Genomic DNA, 16,803 nt, shown 5'->3' on the forward strand with positions numbered 1-16,803 from the left:
TCAAAGCTTTTGGAAAAATATTCATTTTGGGATGAGTCAGTGCTGTATTAGGATCAATGAAGTTAGTTGAAAAGACAGAATGGCCATGAAGCATTCCAAAAACCCCAACCAATGTCATTTAATGAGTTTCCTGCTCTAGTTCTCTTGGTTTCTGTGTTATTTTATCACTCTAATATCCACTGTGTAGTGATGCTCAGAGCATCAGAACATAATAATTTAACATAAGGAGTCAGACATTAAATTGAAATTTCAACCCATCCTCCAACTACAGTACTAAAAAAACCTGCTTGATTCAGAGTTTTCTATGGGCATAAGGTATAGAATCTGGAAAAGGTATAGGATTCGGAAACATTAAAGGTACCATTAAAATACTGGGTTCTGGAATTAATTATTAGTCTGGAATTAAAGTGTTTATAGGTTGCCCACAGTTTAAATATTTTATTGTGTAAAAGGAATGCTAAACCTTTACTGTAAGAGCAAAAAGTTTTGGCCATTGTCTGACCGGAAGGCGTTACAGGGGGTGATCAGGTCAGCCAAACACATCCCTGGGGTACAACTCCCCTCAATTGTGGACATTTTTACAGCTCGCTGTCTCAGGAAGGCTGGAAGTATCGCTAAGGACACCAGTCATCCTGGTTTCTTACTTTTCTCCCCCCTTCCCTCTGGTAAGAATTATAGGAGCGTAAAGGCACAAACTTCCAAATTCAGAGACAGGATCTTCCCACAAACTGTCAGATTACTGAACTTTACCCCCACCACTGGCTCACACTGATGTTTTTTTTTCTTTTTTAAGTTGTACGTTATTTAACTTGTTGCTGCTACTGCTGTTCTGTGTTTCTGTTTTTGAAGATTCCTTTAATGTCTTTTTGTATTGGAGCATACATTGCACTTGTGCATATCACAATAAACTGACCTCGGCTGTATTGATATTGCTGTTTAATTACCGTACAGGGCACAACAATTTTATAACGCTACAGATGTCTGATGAAATACCAGTGTGGTTGGTTTAGTGGTTCCACTACGGCTATGGAAACCTGATATGGCATTTTGTAGTGGTGAATTTCAGTCTTAATGGTGAAAGTGATGCAATTTGTGACAAGACTCCGGTCTGAATTCTAGGGTTGATTTTCAGTCGTATACGTCACAAAGGGGGGGGGATCATCTGACGTAGCCAAACATTCGGAATCGTGCGATGTGACGATGTGACGCGGGCTGCTGGTGTTTGTTGTGTCAAGATGGCGGCAGTGAGATGAATGGGGTTGTCTCGCTACTGTAGAAAGTTGATGGTGGTATTTTAATAGTTTTTTGTTCTCGTGTTTGTCTTCTTTTCTGTTTGTTTTAGTTAGTTACTATTTCTTTTTTTAAGAAGAAGCATTAGAATGGCAATATGACACAGGCCAAGAAGAAAAAGCGGACGAACCGCAGTATTATGCTGGCGAAGAAGATCATCATTAAGGATGGAGGAACGGTGAGCGGATGTCTTGTAAACTTGTAAATTAGCATTTTATTGCTGTACTTTAGCGTATAACTTATGGAGAGAACTGATTTAATGTTTAACGGCCTGAACTGTGTGTTTTGTCGACCAGCTGCTTGGAGACTCTTTGATCTGGGTCTTCCGCTGCGTGTATCCGAGGCGGTGTCACGCCTGCAATCCGCTTGCTGATCACACCTGAGCGGCAGGGCTGGCTCCTGTCGCTGCATCGTTTTAGCTGTTCCGGGGAGATGCGATGTGCTGTTGTGCCACTTTCTCCCCCATTCCTTCTCCTTGTCGTTTATCAGATTCTTTATAAGAAAATGTGTCCATCTGTCATGTTGGACATGAGGATCGCTTATGCGGCCGTGCAGAATGCGACGGGCTTTTGATGGAGTACACTGGAAGACCCGATGTTAGAGAAAATCTCAGGGCAGCAGTGCGAGTATTGAAGTGTTTTTTTTTTTTTTATTCGGAGTGAGTGTTCGCGTTCTGGACTTTCCGCCCGGGAGTGTTTTGATGACGAAATAAGCGAGACAGCGCTGGATGCGCCGCAGCGGTTTTGCAGACAGTAAAGCAAGGAGCTGGCCTTGTCATCGCGCTGCTCGTCTGTTCGCAGTTGGGGGGTGAAAATAAAGGCGAAGCACAGACCTTGCCAGGTCGCGGGAGCTTATCAGCGTGATAAACGAGCGTGTGGCGATGACAGGAGGCAAGACAATGCCTGGCCGTGTGTGTCTCTTTATTCGCTCTCAATAGTCCATCTGCGCTCTGCGGTGCTAAAGAAAAGCACTCCCTTTTCCTGATTGTATTTTTCCCCTTTTCACAGCCACAGGGAATAGGATCTCCCAGCGTGTACCATGCAGTGATCGTGATATTCCTGGAGTTCTTTGCCTGGGGTCTTCTGACTGCTCCCACCCTGGTGGTAAGGATGAGGTTTTCCTGATTTCGGAGTAGAAGGACATTGTAAAACGAATGCCTTGTGTTATTTCCTGACAGTTTCCTCCGGCCATAATAATTATTAGCTTACTCAACAGTGCTTCTGAGGAGAGTTTGTGAGTGACCGACCAAAATATCATCATTGGAAAAGTAGCTTTGGTTGGTCTCTCGTTGAGGTGAAGGACAAAATATCATAGGTGCCTTCTTTCTGCTTTGTGCACGCTTCAAAACGGAATGGGGTATTTTCTGCTGAAATACCTTACCATTTCAGGTGGTTGTAAGAGTATTATTTTCCCAGCTTTATGAAATCCGCGTTTGCAGGCTGCCATCTTGAAAGGCTTTATGAAACCTTCCCCAGTGTATCCTCAGTATTGTGATACAGTGCAATTTCATGTCCCAATGATGGGTGGTTCTGGATTTCATTAGAACAAAACCTGACAGCCACATCTGCAGAAATTCGCTTCTCTTTTTAAATGAAACACCTTTTGTTGGGCAGTCACAGGAATCCGTACATTTCTTCTGTCGCTTGAATCCCACAGGGACCCCATTCTTATCTTGCGAGTAGTTGTCTTTTCCCTTCCAACAACGATACAGACTGTATCACTTAAAGGGCACGGTTGTCATCTCTGCACAGTTCAGCCTTTTATATACGACTGTATGATTCAGCACACTGTCTGCTCTTAACTCCCTGGGTGCTAAAAATAGCAGACAGATGCACAGGTTATATGACTAAGTGGGTAGCTGCAGTTGCAATGTTTTCTAAGCATGTTAGCTGTTTCAGTCATATCTCAGACGATAGTGAGCCTTCTTGAGGTGTGTGGAAAAAGTTGTGTACCATCTGAAGAGGGCTCTGCAGCTGGAATGTTATTTTTCTCTCCTTTTTTACTTTATGGCATGGAATTGTAGCTCTACTTGTTCCTTTTGTGGTATACACAGATTAAGCATAGGAACAGGAACGGGAGAGGAGGCTTTTCTGCTCATCCTGCTTGTTTTGGGGTATCGCTATATGACTATCTACAGATCTCACACAGACGTTGCTTGCGGGATCACAAAGTCTGGGCTTTTACAACATATTTGCTTTGTTTTCAGGCACAAACCAACTCTTTTTACAAAGTGACACCTTTTATTTTCTTCCGTTACACTTCCTAGTAGTTTTTCACCTATGCCCCAAGGTCTTCATTTCATGGTTGTGCCTCAAATAATCCAGTGGGTTCATTTAGATGGTGTTTAGTCATATAGGATTTTGAAGACTAATTCCAAGCCAAGCCCTCATTTAGTGCAATACTGTCTGGAGGTATTGTAACCGTGCCATTTGTTGTATGTTCATTTATAGTATCTGAAAGATATCAGTGCATGTCCAGTCTTTATAGTATGGTACGCTGAAAAAAAACAACAGAAATAGGTAATAAATGTTCTGAAAGATTTCCTGGGTCAAATCAAGACCTGTAGATACGTAATAGAAGAAAATACAAGTCTTTAAGAAAAACTGATTGAACGTTAAGCCTGTTACAAATATCTCGTTGTAAACTGTAGCTCAATTCTGTTGTACTGTATGCCTGTCATTTCTTTAACTCTGAAGGATTACTGGTCAAAAAGCTTAATGTGTTTTTCTGTTCAATTAGGCAAATGTGTCGACCATAAATACTTTGAATAGGGTCTCAAACCTTATGTAGTTATATCTTTGGTAATGGTTTATTTCTCATAGAATGGTGGGTTTCAGGGTTTTGTTTTCTTCTTAAAGGTTTTGCACGAGACATTCCCCAAACATACGTTTTTGATGAATGGCTTGATTCAGGGAGTAAAGGTGAGATACATTCTACAAAAAGTCACATTTGTACTCAGCTTTGCAAATACAAAACCTATTAATAAACATAAATCTGCCTATCTGTGTGTGACTTGTGCTGTGAAACAAGTTGCCGGTATTGTTGATTATGCACGCTTAATTAAATCTTGCTTGATTAAGTCTTTAAATCCTCCTGACATATCTTGTGAATCAAATCCTTGACTGTTACTTTTATGTTTATAAATGGATAGGTTTTACTGCAATAAAGTGTGCAGGTAATTTCAAGCTTTAATAATGGAAAAACAGGTAGACATGAAAGATTAACTAATTTTGTTTTCCTCAGTTTTTTGCTGCTTTCCCTTAGTATGTCTTTTAAATGGCATGAATTTATTTGCATGACTCTGTAATGGCAGCAGTGCTTACCCGTTTTGCTTTGTTATTTAGCTGTGTAAAGTTCATCACAGTTCATAAGAAGAATGCCCTTTGCAATGTTACTGTTGTATATCATGGCTTGTATTTTATCTGAAGGGTCTGCTCTCATTCCTGAGTGCTCCCCTAATTGGTGCCCTGTCAGATGTCTGGGGACGCAAGTCCTTCCTGCTGCTAACGGTCTTCTTTACCTGTGCTCCCATTCCTCTCATGAAGATCAGCCCGTGGTAGGTTGGCCTTTCTTCATCTGCTGTTGGGCGGATAAACAAAACTTCACTCTTCAAAACGTCCCCGCAAGGCTCTTGGTAGTTTAGTTCAGTCGTTTCTCTGATTTTGTGAACACCTGTGAAACAACTTTCACATCACCAATAGCAACTATAAAATCACGAATGAGAAGATACGGGTGTTAGGAAGAGAAAGCATCATATTCATATACTATCACCTGTGAAGTTTGCTTCTATTTACCATAGACTGATAGCTTATTGTCTTGGGGAGAAAATGACTGCACACAGTTATGTAATTGGGTAGGGTCTTGTCTTTACCTATGCTTCTGTGCAAAGTAAGCACAGAACGTACTTGCACTTTAAAGTATGAGCACACAGGATGTGTTTTTTCCGTCTTATGCTCGATTTGGAGATCCGTAACTCGACCTACTTATCAGGATACACGTAGGATGGGGTTGTTGACAGCGATTTGCGGCTGTGGACTGCATCAAGTTGTTATACATCCTCAATTCTGACACATTTTCCCATGTTTGTCTTTCAGGTGGTACTTTGCAGTAATTTCTGTGTCTGGGGTGTTTGCTGTAACTTTCTCTGTGGTATTTGCTTATGTGGCCGACATAACCCAGGAACATGAGAGGAGTATGGCGTATGGATTGGTACGTATTTGAAAACCTAATATTTACATTTGTTTTCCTCCAGCAGGTTAGTGTCTTTAAAAGCGGATAAACCAATTCTGGCCTTCACAGGGAACATTGGAGTGGGCTAGTGAAGTGCACTATCTATACAGAATGGAACCTTTCATGCTTGTAAAGCTCCACGTTCCCACTGAGTGTTGGCCACAGTGCCATGGGTGACCAGTTCTGTTCTACAGCTCACCATGTTTTCACCTGGCTGGCGTTAAAGCCTTGTGAAAGAGGCAGGATGATTTCAATGAACTTGACAGGACATGTTTCCTTTCCTCCATTTTACTTAGCCCAGTGAAAGCACTCCAGTCTGATTGCATAGTTCAACCAAAGCAAGTTTGTGTGCGACAGGAGACTAAAAAGGTCTGTTTTCTGTATTGTTCACTCAGCTATGTAAACAGAAATACACTGACTCAGCTCGGAACTGAAAAAATAATTGTAGAATTGAGGGGTGAATGGATTAAGAATGAAGTTTGTTATTAAAATATCTATTTCAGATTAAATCCATAGTTACCATTTAACTTTCTTTGGTGTGGCTTATCGTTTTTCCAGTGTGGCTAAAATGCTTAGTGTTGGCAAATTAAAATCCCTTTCCCACTGAAGATAGTTGGAAAACAATGAGATTAGCAGCTGAATTAGCTCCAGTAAATAATGACAATCTGATGCAGAGTACAAGCAAGAGGAGTGGAGTGTTGAATAGCTTATGTTCTGAAGTTCTTTTCTTCTTTAGCTTCCCTGTATTAAGACTTTTTTTCAAACCAGAGAAATGGGTTGCTCCAGCACCAAGATAAGACAGGGCTCTGTCTAGGCACCAGCAAGAATGAGTTTTTTGTGTGTGGAAGAAACATCATTCCAGAAAAGCTTCATTCCAACAGTCAGGATTCATAGAAGTTTGAATAACATCGCCATTTAGATGGACTTTGAATAAATAAACACAAATTATCATGCAGAATTCCCTCATGAATTCCGCAGTAGCCTGCTTCTGTTGTGTCACGTTTGAATAACCAAGAGTTAATAACGAATGATTAGCAACCCAGCTCCCAGCAGTCACAGGCTCTCTGGGATAGAAGTACAGGTATTAGACTGTTCTTTTTCCAGCATTTATCAGGCTAACACCCCGCTCTAAACCCAAAGGAGCCCTTTGGTTTATTGTACAAGGGCTCAGACTTCCTGATCTATTTTAACCAAGCCTAACTTTTCAGTGTAATTAATTTATTATTATTTCTACTTATATTATTATATTACTTATATTATTTCAGCCACCCTTATCTAGGATAACCTACAGTGAAAATATTTATTTGTAAATACAATTAAACAGTTGTGCAGGTATAGTAAGTTCAGATTAATAAGGTGAGATGATTAGGATAGCTCAAACGCGACAAGCAGCGCACAGGCCACTCAAAGGAAATATCGTAGTTGCATTATTTATCTTTGTCTTCTCCACTCGTATTAACCATTGCAGGCTGGGTAAAAATGCCTATAGAACAACCTATGCAGATGATCATCAAACTAAATACTGATTATGGCATTAATAGATCTGCATTACTACAAACAAACATCACTGTTGTGAATAGCAAACAAGTTGTTCGAGAATCTGACAAGAAATTTAACAGAAGTTGGACGTTTTAATACCTGTCGTGTCCAGATGTCAGTTTTTTTTTTACCACTTTCCAAAAGGAAGGAAAGGTTTTGCATCTTGGCATCTGTGGTACACAGAAGTGATAAGGATGCATTTTGAGCCTCTCAGTGTTGTCATTTAGCACTGCTGATGATGGATGAGGTTGCTCAATAGCTCTTTTGTATCTGTTTAATTAGACTCTTAATTAAGTACTCCGTTAACTTGTCCGTTGAGACAGAGCAGCAGGTGTGGTACCTCTGGCTCTGAATTCACAATTGATCTTGACAGTGACCAAGCTTCCATAAACATAGTGTAACACAGTACAAGGACCAGCAGAGACTGCTTTACTTTTAATTACTGTACAAAAAGTATCTGTTAATTGTAAAAATTGGTATCATGTAAATAGTTTGTAAACGAGGTTTTTCAGTGCCATCACTAGCTGTGCAACCTGCCTTGGAGGTCTTTACCAGTCAGTAGTTTAAAGCAGAATGGTCTGCATGAGCTTTTCCTGTTTCACAAAGTGCTGAAGCACACCCTCCTTCAGAGCTCCTGACAAAACGAGTAAAAGCCATAGCACACCTCAGTGTCACACTCAACCCTTCTTGTAGACAAGCCAGCTCCAGTGTCAGTTTTCACACTAAGTCTTAGTACTTTTCAAAGGCACTCAGGACAAGAAGATCTATTCGTTTGATCTAACCTTCAGCTTTTCTTGCATGGTTTGGGATTATTTTGGTTTGTGTGTGGTTGTATGAAAAGGAAGTATGCCTTTTTAAGTTTGGATCTCTTCTGCTTTCTGTACAGTTCTTTTGTATTTATTTAGTATAAAAGCACCTTTGACTCACTTTTGCGTACCTTGAAATGAGCTGTGTAAGAATGATATTTGGTGCCAGAAGGAGTCTAGTGTGACACTGTGTGTCTCATTAAAAATAGAAAAGGATGGCTTCAGCAAAAAAAAAAACAACATTTACTTGTGTCCAGTTTATTCCGGGTCATTGGGTATTTTGTTTTGTTCTGTAATTGAAGGTTTCAGCAACTTTTGCGGCCAGCCTGGTGACCAGCCCGGCGATTGGAGCCTACCTTGGGAGAGTGTATGGAGACAGTCTGGTGGTGGTACTGGCCACGGCCATCGCGCTGCTGGACATCTGCTTTATCCTGGTGGCCGTGCCGGAGTCCCTGCCGGAGAAGATGAGGCCGGCGTCCTGGGGAGCCCCCATCTCCTGGGAGCAGGCCGACCCATTTGCAGTGAGTACTGAGTGCAGTGGCCACGGAGCTCTGACTGATTTAGATGCCGACTCGGGTCAGTCTGTATGGAAGACGTTGGAATACGTCTGAATGGTGCCCTAGTGGGTACGCTAGAAGGGATGACATTTTTGTCACTGGCCACTTAATATGCATTTGTTTGAGTTAATGGCCAAAGTACTGGAAAATTATTGCACAGAATCATTTCTCCATTTGGTTTATACAGGTTCTGCCAGTCCTGTTTCTTATCTCGTCATTAAAAGAAATTTCATGAGTTAATTGCACCTCCTCCGGTATTGAAGGCTTATCGGGGCTTAGGTGAAATTCTGAATTTACTTTGGGATCTCTCTGAAAAACGCATAGAGAAAGTTCAGAGTGTTCTTAAATAGCCATTGCAGCATGCTAAAATCTTGATTAAGAATAATCAAAAATTATGTAGAATATTGGATTTGTACAGTGGGGCTGTCCAAACCCGAGCTTAAATTTTTGGGTGTCAGTGCCAGTGTGTGTGGATGAGTCGTGCATCTTTGTCTCAAATTCAATGAGTGCTTACTGTATCATAATGACATCCGCACCATGACAAAGTGGGCTCTTCATCTGCATGCTCCGTATGGCCCAGTGTGACCAACAGGCATTGTGCTGCCATTCTGACAGACACCTGCAGATCTGCTGACAGTGTCTTTATCTGGCTCTCAGTTTCCTGCGGCTCTGACGCTGCAGTTCTGTTATGAATCTCTTGCTTGTAGATTTTCCCTTAAAACGCTGAGCAGTCTTTTCAGTAGCAATTCTGACTTGCTAGTCATGTTCATCTGGACATCAAAACATCTGATGTATTCAGGTCTATGCTGACATTCCAAAACACGCCTACAAAGAAGCATTATAAATGATAGTCAAAAATAAGAAAAGCTGAGATGTGAAATCACTTCTGCAGAAGTGTGGAGGGGAGGCAGCCCTCTGAAGCAGGTACTGCAGTGAGAGATAAGGAAAGCAGGACCCACAGTGTTTCCATTTTTGGGATGCTGAAGAACAGCAGTTCTCTAATGATGAACTAGCAAGACAACTTTCTGTTGCGTGTCTGGACACATTCTAGTATTGTGCATGTACCTGCTGCAACATCAGATGAGTTATCTGCTTGCAAAACTGTTTTCAAATCCTACAGCATGTACCTGTTTGCTTTTTTAGCAAGCTCTTTAAACAAAGAAAAGCTTGTGTGTGGGTTCTAAGACTAAGACTTAAGGAAGAAGAGGAGCTTTCTTCATACTGAAACTAGCCAGTGCTGTTTATTGTGATCCTAAGCTAGTATCCTGGCTCATGCTGGATCTAAATCTTATCCATTGTTTTTCCCTTTTGTCTAGACAACACACAACCAGATTATTTCAACCTTTTAATTTTGTAATATGTTGGAAACACCGGCGTCCTACATTGCGTCCTTTGCTTGCTGAGATCGGCTCTGGCTCCCCCGTGATTTTGTATTGACTAAAAGTGGTTTGATGGATGGATTGGTAAAATATGTTAAGCACTTATTCCAGAGCCAAATAAGTGATTGTACCAGGCACACCTCAAGCATTTCAGTCTAAAGTCCTAAGTGTTGTATCTGAAATGACTGTAGATATCTCTTCCTCTCTCTAGTCTCTGAAAAAGGTGGGTCAGGACTCTACAGTGCTGCTGATCTGTATAACGGTGTTCCTCTCCTACCTCCCTGAAGCTGGCCAGTATTCCAGCTTTTTCCTGTACCTCCGACAGGTAAGTCCAATTGTTGCCTTGCTCATCAACCCAGGCTGCTCATAACAGACCTCACAGTTAATGTAATCTCTAGTTACAGTAAAGTGCCAGGTAAAAGCATAAATCTTTAAAAGGAAATATTTCAGATAACGTTGATATAGAACTGTGAGTGTCTGGGTAACAAGAATTGCATTGTAACTTCGCAGTAATAATCATTAAGGAACAAGTATCACATTTCACAATTAAGTGTTTATTGGAAGAATTAACGAGAACAGTTACAAAGCCTCGGATCATTTTATATCTTGTTAATGTTTTAGCATGTTTTATATAGTGATGCGCAAGTGCAGTGCAACACTTGATCTAATCAAACAAGATTGCAGAAAATGTGAATAAAAATACAGATGAAAGAATAAATCATAAATATTGAATCTGTAATGTGACATACAGTAAAAATGAAACCATTGCAAACTTATCTAGTCTGATCTCCCTGGGCATTAACAGAATCTTGGCAGCGTTGACATACAGTACAAACCTGATCAGCCCACTTGTACTGTGTAACTGCAGCCAGCTGGCTAAGGTTAAGCAGTGGTCATTAGCCTCTCTAATGACGCCATGTCTTCCAGGACATGGCCTGTCTCTCACAGAGCTCACAGAACTCGCAGGGCTAGTTTCCCAGTTTCCCTGGATTAGCCTGTTGATTGTTAAAGCAGAACATTTCCTTCCATGGCCAACATCTGTCACAGACAGACTGCCAGTCAGTCATGCTGATAGCAGCCATGAGATCTTCATTACTCAGACAGTTGTATCTTCTGCTGTTTTGTGGTGTTAATTAATATTGTCATTTTGGCAATAATTAATGGCTGTTGATACAGATGTATAGTGAGTGAAAACTCATTTTACAATTTGAACTCGAATTAAACGACAAACTCTGTGAGCCTAGAGGGTTTTGTATAATTACATGACATGAGCTCAGGACTTTATCCCAAAGAAAAAGGCCTCTCAAGCAACTTCACTATCTTCTCACAATTTAAAATGTGTGTGCAAAGAGAGCTATTGATATACAAATTAAACCGTTGCTTTCCTTAAATTTAAGTATGCATACCTAAGTATTTTTTTTCAGTGATCTGTATTTCTTGTTATTGTCTTGTTTCAGATGATGGGATTTTCACCTGAAAGTGTTGCTGCATTTATAGCTGTCCTGGGATTGCTCTCTATTATTGCTCAAGTTAGTATTCTGTTGTTCATTGTTTTCATAACAGTACTAGACCTTTAAAACACTTAACACTTTGAGTCTAAGTACAGTTATAGGAGGCCAGAGTAAAGTGGTTTTAATTAACATATTTCTTCACATGTGTTGCAATTGCTGACCATCAGCTGGTGTATTTTAAATCCTAGTGGTTTTATTTTTTTGTTGGGTCTTTGCCACTTGTGTGGCTCTATGTGAATTTGACACGCATAACTAGCTAACTTCGTACAAATGATCAGTATCAAAGGTAAATGGGGTCTGTTTCCAGTCTTGTGGTTGGTTACATTATGTGTGATTACAGTTCAGTTTTAATTGAAGTCTAAGAAACACCTTGCAGGGAAAACATGGTTTGCAAAATACTGTATGTCAATTCAGAAGTACACATATATGAAAAATACCTAAAAATAGTTTCAGAAAAGAGGATGGCAATATCCATACATACGGATTTGCAATTTAACTTTACCCAGAATAAGCCCAGAATCCAGCTATAGACTATAAACCAACTTTGGACTTTTAAACAACTTTAAAACTAATTTTTAGGGGAAAGTCTCAGAATCGAGTAGAATCTTAAAGATTGAGTAGAAGCATTTCAGACACAAGTGGGTATTTTGCATTAAGTATGTTGGGCATCAAAATCCTGTGAGTCTGACATTTCAACAGCTCCCTGGTGGGGATAAGTGCTGCTGAGTTTGGGGTTTTGTAGGAGGAGCAGGGGTGGATGCAATAAGAGGTTCCCTTTAATGAAATCAGGGTTTCAGTTCAGCATTCCTCACAGAGCAGTAACACTGAAACACAGGTGAGACATGAGGTTTCCTCTGCAAACACGTGGCTCAACAAGGTAAAAAAGTATTGATTTCTTGCCTCTTTATCTTCACAGACTGTAGTCTTGAGTTTACTGATGCGGTCCATTGGGAACAAGAACACTATTTTACTTGGCCTGGGCTTCCAGATTCTGCAACTTGCTTGGTACGGCTTTGGATCAGAACCCTGGTATGTGCCTTGTATTCTGTAGGAGTAGAAAACCCAGGAGCTTTTCCTGACAGACACTGTAGGTCACAGATCATCAAACATAATTTGTGAACCCTTAATATCAGTCCTATTCTGGGTTATTTAAAATTATTACGCAGGTACTGTCACTATTAAACCAAACATTTAATCTTATAAACCTGAAATACAGTTGTTTTTTTATGCATATTTCTAGTTTGATACTAGTTTTCCTTCTTGGTTTCTTCCCAGGATGATGTGGGCGGCTGGTGCAGTTGCAGCTATGTCCAGTATTACCTTCCCAGCAGTCAGTGCTCTTGTGTCCAGGACAGCTGAAGCAGACCAGCAAGGTACCCAGGGCAGGAAAAAAGCTGCTTTGTACAGAAACTCAGCTGTTGGTTTCTGTCATCCATCTGAAAATGAAAGCGCTACTGTTGTATTTCTTGTACTTGTAATTTTGCAACTTTTCTGTTACGCTACAAAGCTGTGTCGTGAAGTCAGACAGATCTATTCTTTCACCATTTTGGTTTGACAGTTCTGTTTGAAAAGCTCATAAATATCCAATGCTCCATCCACTAAGAGAGAGCTCAGTAGTCTTAAGTGTAATGGCTAGATTAGAGGGCATCCACTGTGGTTCTTGATTGTCAAAAGATTGGCCTGTGAAACTAATTAAATTAGTTTAAGCTAATAATTAGTTCAGTTAAGTACAGTAACTAGGAGTTTTAGGGATCTAAAAACCAGAAATCTTTTGGCCTTGAGAGCTGGAGCAAAAGTTCTTGTCTTGATCGTTGCATTGGCTAATCTCATGTTTGTGCTGTGCTTGTGCGTTCTTAGCTGGTTTCTCCCTACTCATTAGAACTGGCGAGACAGTGAAGAGAAGCACAACATGTTTGCAGTCAGTCAGTGAGGTTAGGTGGAGTTTAAGTCAGGGGGCTGTTCCATGTCTTGTCCTGTGCTAAATGCCAGCATTGGGGGTTAAGACTTTTTAAAATAAACTAAAATGTACTCTACATGTTTGTCCTGTGCCTATCTTCATGTGATCCTGCTAGATTTCTGCTTACCTAAGTCTTCTTGTGAATGGCGTGTGGAAGGCTGACGGTCTTGTTCTCTTGTAGGAGTGGTTCAGGGAATGATCACTGGGATTCGAGGGCTGTGTAATGGCCTGGGACCGGCGCTGTATGGGTTCATTTTCTACATATTCCATGTGGAGCTTAATGAACTCCCAGTGAGTAACAGTGGCCTGGGAGCTGAGTCTGAATCATCACATCACTCTCAACACCATCATCAGGTAAAGTAGAGTGTGCAGCTTCATGGAATTGTCATTGAAACTCATAATCTTTGGGTTTGGGTGTCCGTCTCTCAGAATTATGCTCTGGAATGTAAAATGTAGTAAAAATAATATGAGGTGGTGAAACAAATGTGAAACTAGACAGGTAGGATTTTGATGTCCAGTTTCTATGTAACCATAGAACTTGTCTCTATCTTATAAAAGGGAATATCATTCTTCACAGAGCATGTTACCTGTCATGCCAGTATACCAGAGGAATCTTTCATGACTTGCAGTACATTGTAGGAATGGTTAGGTTAACACACTTGGATGCAGATTTTGCTGTTGATCTTCAGATACTTTTAGTGAGGCACTAAAATTTTTTTGCAGTTGATGTTGGCAAACTAGTAGCTGGTATCAAGAGTTATAAATGTGATGTCTGTGGAGTGTATGGGTACAGGTCACACTCCCATGGTCCCCCTGTGCAGTCTTGCCTAAACTGTGGTCAAGTGAGTAGCTGCGTTGGTATGTGTTAGCTGCAAGGGGACATGTATTGGTTAATCCCATCCTGAAAAATAGGGGAAAGAATGCAATGTTTCAGCTGCTGAGACGTCTTCAGGTGATATTTCATTTCACAAACCACGTTGAATGTCTCAAGATTAAGATATATAATACTCCTAAAAATCCTGGGTTTGGCGGGCTTCATTCTGCACTTTTTAATTACCGTCCTTTTGTGATTTTTTTCTGTCCACACAGAGTTCAATAATCCCTGGTCCTCCATTCCTGTTTGGGGCATGTGCTGTGCTGCTCGCCCTGCTGGTGGCGCTGTTCATCCCTGAGCACACTAACATGGCCCCGCGGAGCAGCACCTGGAAGAAACATCTGTCAGCCCACAGCCACCCCCACAGCCCCCAGGCACCTGGGGAGGCCAAGGAGCCACTCTTACAAGACAGCAACGTATGACCGCTATTGCTTCTCAGGCGGTTTCTAGATACATCATTCGGCCATTTTTTATGTATTTATGGAGATGCCAGGTAATGGAAATTCAACACGAGTGTTAAGAGTACCATTTTGTAATATATTTAAAAATTGTCCAAAGGCACTATTGCAATAGCTCTATTTATTGAATTCAATATAGTTAGAGAGGATTTTTTATACATTTTTGTCATAAATTCTACATCGGCATGGCTTACCCAGGGACTTGTGCCTTGTAGAACTGGAATGTTACTGAACACAGTGTGTTTGTCAGTCATCCTGCTTTGAAGAGGTGTGATAATATGGGTTGAAGTGCAATCGGTTCACTAGAGAACACTCAACCCAGTAAGAGCTTTACCTCTTTTCCTCTTTTGACCCAAGACAGACTTTATTAAAAGTCAGAATGATGTACCGAAAAAGTGGTGTGGCCTCTTAAGCTTGTTCGTGAAAAAGCCTTAATAGCTGCTCTTGGGTGCAAAAGCAACATGCAGTGGATCAAGAACAGTTCATTCTTTTGCGGCTTTATTATAATTGAAAAGTGAAAAGGACTTGGAACTTCTCTTATTCTACACATCTTCATTTTTCTGTTCATATCAAGCAGTTGCAGCGTGCAGTGCTGTCTCAGTTTCTGACTACCTTCCCATTTTCACAGTTTCAGTTGCAAGTAAGCTTCTGCCCACCAAGGGGTTGGGGATTGCTGGGGGCTCATGTAGTTTGTGTCTCAAGAACCTTTATCTGAACATCGAGCTAGGCGTTATGCAGCATCATGCAACTGTGAAGCTCAAGACAAAGTGCACAGGACCAAAAAATATGCTGTTCAAACTAGGGCATAGTAGTGACAAGATAATGACCTGGTGTGAATATGCCTTTTTTTGAACTGTTATGTTTATTAGAGGGCCTCAGAATATGAAATGAGTTTTGCGGCCTCAACTTGAAAGACGTGCATTTTTCTAAGTGGCCTTTTTCAGTAAGGATATTCGCAAGAACATGCTAATGTACCAAATAATAGAACATCAGATGTGAAATTCTCTGAAATTGTATATTTTTGTGTGCTCAATATATTTGAATGATTCCTTGAAAGATATTACTAGCGTGTAAAATATCGTAAGCTCGAATGTTTTTATTTTCCTTTCCGTTACGTACTGTGGTTATTACACTGCTTCACTGCCTTGTTTTTCTTTTAACCTTCAAGAAGATACTGTCATGGACACAGTTCTAAGTGTTGTAAATATAAAAGAGGTAAAGTTCAATAAAGTGGATTATTTTAATGTATGCAAGGTGTATTATTTCATCCCACTGCTGTGTAACTCTCCCGGATTGCCTTCTTAACTTCAAAACATGCTCTGACTTTTGACATCCAAAATGTGATGCAGGATTCCACATACGGATAATAACGGCTCCAGCAAGGTCTCCAGCTGTTGATTTAAAAATGCCTAGAAAAACTGTTGCATTGTGGTTCCTGATGACTGGAGTTGTGCACCTCAACCTTTTAAAAGTGTTCATATTTCTGTAATTGGGCTGAATATATAGTAGCTACAGGACTCACACAAGCTTAGTTGGGCTCATCACTACCAGAATGGATACTGTGATGGGCTCAGTGGAGTAGTGGCACCACCCTGCATAGCTTCAGGTCTGTGCAAGAACACTGCCTTGGAACAGATGAAGAGTGATGTCTTTGAGCGAGGAAGGTTCTCTCAATCTGACCGGCACTCCTTTAGTCCACATCAACAACTGCAACCTGCTGCCTCTTTATGGGGAATGTTAAAATCCTACAATAAAGAAAACAGTAATTACAGGTATACAAAATATAAGACATGGCAGACTAAAAGAGCAAGAGAAATTCAAAGCAGATTTTAATTAGATGGATTAAGCCGTTCAAAAGAGGCAATTTGGTGCTGCTTTTAATTAGACTGGTACTGTGTATGATTAAAAAGGTTGTGGCTTTTCACGGGGTTGGATTGGTTTTCCTAGTTCTCAAACTGCTGCCTTCCCCAGAACACAATCCAAATAGTACAATAGTTTTTTCCTTCTACTGATATTCAGCAAATATAAAAGCACAGCAATAGCTGACTAGAGTGGTTCTTAATCACAGGTTAGTTGAGTTCTGCTGAGTTCTCTTTTTTTTGTGTCACATTTGTAAATTTGCTTTCAACTATTAAAACCCAATAAGGACATTGTTTCAATTTGCTTTTGTTTAGAAGCTGTATTAGTTAAGCTTAGTGCATG

General features: G+C 40.6%; 1 protein-coding gene across 1 annotated transcript; it reads left to right on the forward strand.

Annotated features, from left to right (window-relative positions):
* The first annotated feature begins 1,216 nt into the window (after positions 1–1,216).
* LOC148823820 (solute carrier family 71 member 1) lies at positions 1,217–15,849 on the forward strand. Its single transcript, XM_088928196.1, has 12 exons — positions 1,217–1,468; positions 2,298–2,393; positions 4,149–4,211; positions 4,719–4,846; positions 5,385–5,499; positions 8,168–8,386; positions 10,013–10,126; positions 11,259–11,330; positions 12,229–12,341; positions 12,588–12,685; positions 13,451–13,623; positions 14,359–15,849. Exons 1-12 carry the CDS (start codon positions 1,388–1,390, stop codon positions 14,563–14,565), a joined length of 1,479 nt encoding a protein of 492 aa, XP_088784322.1. The 5' UTR covers positions 1,217–1,387; the 3' UTR covers positions 14,566–15,849.
* Positions 15,850–16,803: the final 954 nt, after the last annotated feature.

Source organism: Atractosteus spatula, chromosome 11 (genome assembly GCF_055471065.1).
Source record: "Atractosteus spatula isolate fAtrSpa1 chromosome 11, fAtrSpa1.hap1, whole genome shotgun sequence".
Lineage (NCBI taxonomy): Eukaryota > Metazoa > Chordata > Actinopteri > Semionotiformes > Lepisosteidae > Atractosteus > Atractosteus spatula.